Source organism: Phalaenopsis equestris, unplaced genomic scaffold, assembly GCF_001263595.1.
Source record: "Phalaenopsis equestris unplaced genomic scaffold, ASM126359v1 Scaffold000235, whole genome shotgun sequence".
Lineage (NCBI taxonomy): Eukaryota > Viridiplantae > Streptophyta > Magnoliopsida > Asparagales > Orchidaceae > Phalaenopsis > Phalaenopsis equestris.
In genome coordinates this window covers 909,604-913,892 of record NW_018164677.1, presented here as the reverse complement: position 1 = coordinate 913,892, position 4,289 = coordinate 909,604, and the positions used below count along the sequence as shown (strand labels likewise).

At 36.8% G+C, this 4,289-nt stretch overlaps 1 protein-coding gene across 1 annotated transcript; it reads right to left on the bottom strand.

The window, feature by feature from the left end:
• Positions 1–2,592: 2,592 nt before the first annotated feature.
• Positions 2,593–4,280, bottom strand: LOC110023908 (disease resistance protein RML1A-like). Its single transcript, XM_020723561.1, has one exon. The coding sequence runs from the start codon at positions 4,160–4,162 to the stop codon at positions 2,633–2,635; it is 1,530 nt and encodes a 509-aa protein (XP_020579220.1). The 5' UTR covers positions 4,163–4,280; the 3' UTR covers positions 2,593–2,632.
• Positions 4,281–4,289: the final 9 nt, after the last annotated feature.

The window sequence follows — 4,289 nt, the reverse complement described above, 5'->3', positions numbered from 1 at the left end:
CAAATCCTCAATCACCAACTTAAATGTGTCAAAAAGGTGCACATAATTAAGATAAAACTCAAAACTGAAAGATGATATACATTCCCTTGGTCTCCCCCAACCCACCATGGTTTTGAACAAGTTGAATGTAGCTGCTGGAGCAAATCCCCGCAGAGGATGAAATTTCTTGAATGAAAATAAAAATTTTTAAGCTACAGTCAAAAAATTAAGAGAATAAAGTTAAAATGCAACATATTATTGAAGCTATCATTTTTTTCTTTTTAGGCAAATTTACATACATACTGCACAATTCTTATGCATTTTCTAACACCTAAAGTTTGATATGTACATTTATAACACCTTGATGGTTAAAAATATATGCATGAAAATGTGTATTTCACTTTTAAAAGATTAGTGATAGTGCTATTATTGATGTGATGTCAAAGATTTGAGTGTTATGTACGTAAATATGGAAGGTTTGGGGGTATATATGTAAATAAAAAAACATTGGTGTGTATATAAATGCCCACCTTTTATTTAACTCACACACACATGTAGAAGTACTAAGCCTTTGACAAGGCCTTGCTGCCAGAGAAGCACAAAATTATACCATCTGAGCATGCTATCGTATAACAAACACAAGCACAGAACATGAATAGTAATGTGCTCGGGATCCACCAGCTTTCAGGATATAAACCAAAGGACAAGGGCATAAAGCGAAAAATTTATTGTAATGAGCCCCCATTTGGTGGCTTGCATGTGTTTTGCATGACTTGTATAAAAGTAGATTTGGTGATTTTTGGGTTTTTATGTCATTTGTCATGAGCCTAATTTTAGGTCATTTTGATCATGAGACTTTTACCCTAAGTTTGATTAATTTTCAATGTGATGAGTGGGCTCAAATTTATGTCATAAAGTCTTTTACTTAATTTAAATTTGAATTTGACTTAAATTTGGGGAGTTTTGGGCTTTTGAGTTCATCATGGTAAATTTTGAAATTAATTTAGGGCCTTGGATTTTGGTTTGCATGAATTTTTAAAAATTTGATTTTAATTTTAATTTAATGGTGAAATGTATGTAAGTGTGAATGTGTGTGAATGGTGTGAATTGTGAAGTGAGTGAACCCCTAAGTTCAAAGAGTTTCCTTAGGGATTCTTTAATCTTCTACTTGAGTTTTAACATGTTGATCTCAATCGACTCAACTAAGTGTCAAGGATTTGAAACCATACATATGACATTACAATGAGTCAAGAGGTGGTTTAAATTTCTAATTGGTATGAGTCCCAACACAACTCCTCAAGGAGAGTCAATATGAAGGTCCCATGGCTAGACCAAAAGCTCTAGAAAGGGAAACAGACCTCACCAAAAAATGAGGTCAACAACTCATTCTACTTTTATTAGAGCAGTCTTCTCTCTTTTTCTTTTGTTCTACATTCTATTCCTTGGGAGTGATTCATTGGACACTCTTGAATTCAACAATACCAAATAATTTGATGGAGACAATTAATTGTTGAATGAATATTTTACAATTAAAGGAAATAAAATGGATCTTCCAATGGAATGTTTTAAGATTTTGGCGTAGCCCTCATTGTCACATTTTACTATTTTTTCATAATCTTTATGGACACGAGAGACCAAATAAGTTTTTCCACTTTTTTATCATATTTTTTCCAACTACAAGGAAGGGGAGACTTCTGGAACACCATGCATATAATGGATTATTTCAATTGAATTTAGCCTCTTTTTTTTAAATTTTCAAGTAAATTTGTTAATGTCTCTTTTGAAATTCCTCGCATACATGTTTGCTAGATCTTTGCATAAAATTAACAGATTAACATCTCTCTACTGTCATAATATTCTATCACACAACAAAACTCATTAAAATTTTCTCAACTTCTATCATTCTAATATAACCTCTCCCTAGGGGGTCCTCCCACGTCTTCTAACATTCTATCACAACATGTACACTATAGATTCATGATGTATTCCAACACCTTTTTTCAATCCTTCAATAAACACACAACCCCACTTCTGTCCCTTTTTGTCGTAACATACAAAGTCCAAAAAGATATTAACCATCAAAATATTATCTTTAACTGTCAATCCTTAAAACACAAAAACCTGATCATAGAGGGCAAACCAAACCACCTTCTCCATAAGTTTTCACCTTTTTCAATAGGTGTATTTGCATACATACCACGCAATTCGTATGCATTTACATATATAATACCAAAACTTTACTTTTTTTTTTACATTTATACCACCCAAATTATTCATATCACATCATAAAATTCACCATTTTAACTTTAAAATGGTGAAATACACATTTTCATGCATAAGGTGCTATGTACTTAAAAATAATGCCAATATGAGTTGTAGGTAAGAACCACATTTTGGGGTGCCTTGTAGATAAATGCCTCTAGATTTTAATGTCATTGTAATCATCTTTATGGAGTAAATTCATACATCCAAACAAATATGTTAATATATTCAAATTTCAGAAGAGGAAATCATCAATATTTTAACTTTAATGAAATATAAGACTCCTATATCTAATCCAAAATCACAAATCATATTTCAACTACAATTGAAAAAATTCAAAATTAACGGCAAAACAATCATTTTATAATTTAATTACAAACACGAACAACTCTTAAAAACAATAAAGACGGACATTCGGAAGGTGTGCGATCTCGTGCCAATCAGAGCCTGAAACTTTTTTATAACGCTTCAACTCTGGATGACAATTTTCTACTATTATTGATTTCAAGGAGGAAGGGAGGTGTGGCAATGATTTGAGGAGTGGAATGCTGTCTAAATTTAGACGTTTGAGGGATGAGATGGCCGACAAAGAAGATGGCAGGCACACTAGGTTATTAAGCCTACATAGAGACAGTGAATTCAAGGCGGGAGGGAGTTCTGGCAATGATTTGAGGAGTGGAATGCTATTAACTTCTAGACGGTTAAGGGATGAGATGGCCAACAAAGAAGATGGCAGGCACTGTAGGTTATCAAGCCTACATAGAGACAGTGAATTCAAAGAGGGAGTGAGTTCTGGCAATGATTCGAGGAGTGGAATGCGATTCAAATCTAGTTTCTTGAGGGATGAGATGGCCGACAAAGAAGATGGCAGGCAGTGTAGGTTATCGAGGTCATGTAGACACAGTGACTTCAAGGAGGAAGGGAGGTCTGGCAATGATTTGAGGAGTGGAATGCTATCTAAATCTAGAAGCACGAGGGATGAGATGGCCGACAAAGAAGATGGCAGGCACTGTAGGTTATCCAGACTACCTAGAGACAGTGAACACAAGGAGGAAGGGAGGTCTGGCAATGATTTGAGGAGTGGAATGCTATCTAACCGTAGTTCCTTGAGTGATGAGATGGCCGACAAAGACGTTGGCAGGCACTGCAATGATTCCAGGTCTTCAAGATGTATTTCTTCCAGGGAGGCGGGGATGTGTAGAAGCTGCTGGAGTTGAGGAACTCTTCCTACACGTAGAATCTTAAGTGAAGCGAGGCGTTCCATGGAGGGAAGGAGAAACTGCAGGGATTCGAGGCCTCTAAAGGTCAACTCACGAAGGGATTTCTCAATGCCACTCTCCACTTGTAGCAGTCCACCGAGAGAAATCAGATTGGGGCAACCTCCAATTCTCAATTTTCTCAGTGCTTCAAGTCTTGCATCCGCTTGAAGAAGATACGTGATGTTTGAACACGAAAGGACCTCTAAACATTCCAGGGGAATGGACTTTGAAATGCCGCAACAGTTGTTGGAGCCTTGCTTGCAGTTCAAAGGAGCTTTCCATCCAACTCTTTCTATATGCATGTTCTTGAGCTTAGGAGGCAAATAGGGCAACTCCTGCAGATTTGGGCAGTTATCGAGGAAGAGTTCAGTTAAGCAGGGAAAGAAACAGTCATATGCTGCTGCTCCTGCTCCTGCTCCTGCTCCATCAAACCAATCTTCCAATACCTGTAATCCCTTCATACTTAGCACCTCCAATGATGGAAACACAGAAACCTTGTCATTTCCATGGAATTTATAATCAAGCCGCTTTGCTTTTGGCATGTTCCAAAGATACAGTGACTTGAGGTGGGGAAGCTGCCCAAAAGATGGAAGAGTTTCCCACTCCGAACACATGTCCAGACGGATGTACTCTAGATTGGAGATCAAATCGGCATTGTCCATCCATTTCGCAGAGCTTGCACCCTTATATGAAACTATGGACAATCTTTTCAAATTTTTGTCTGGTTCAAGATTTTCAAGCACATTCACATCTAAGTCAGAATTGACAATGTTCCGTAGGCTTCCAACT

What these genes read in the sequence shown, in the direction of transcription:
- LOC110023908 (XM_020723561.1), bottom strand. Translation starts at nt 4,162, where the DNA reads ATGGACAATGCCGATTTGATCTCCAATCTAGAGTACATCCGTCTGGAC.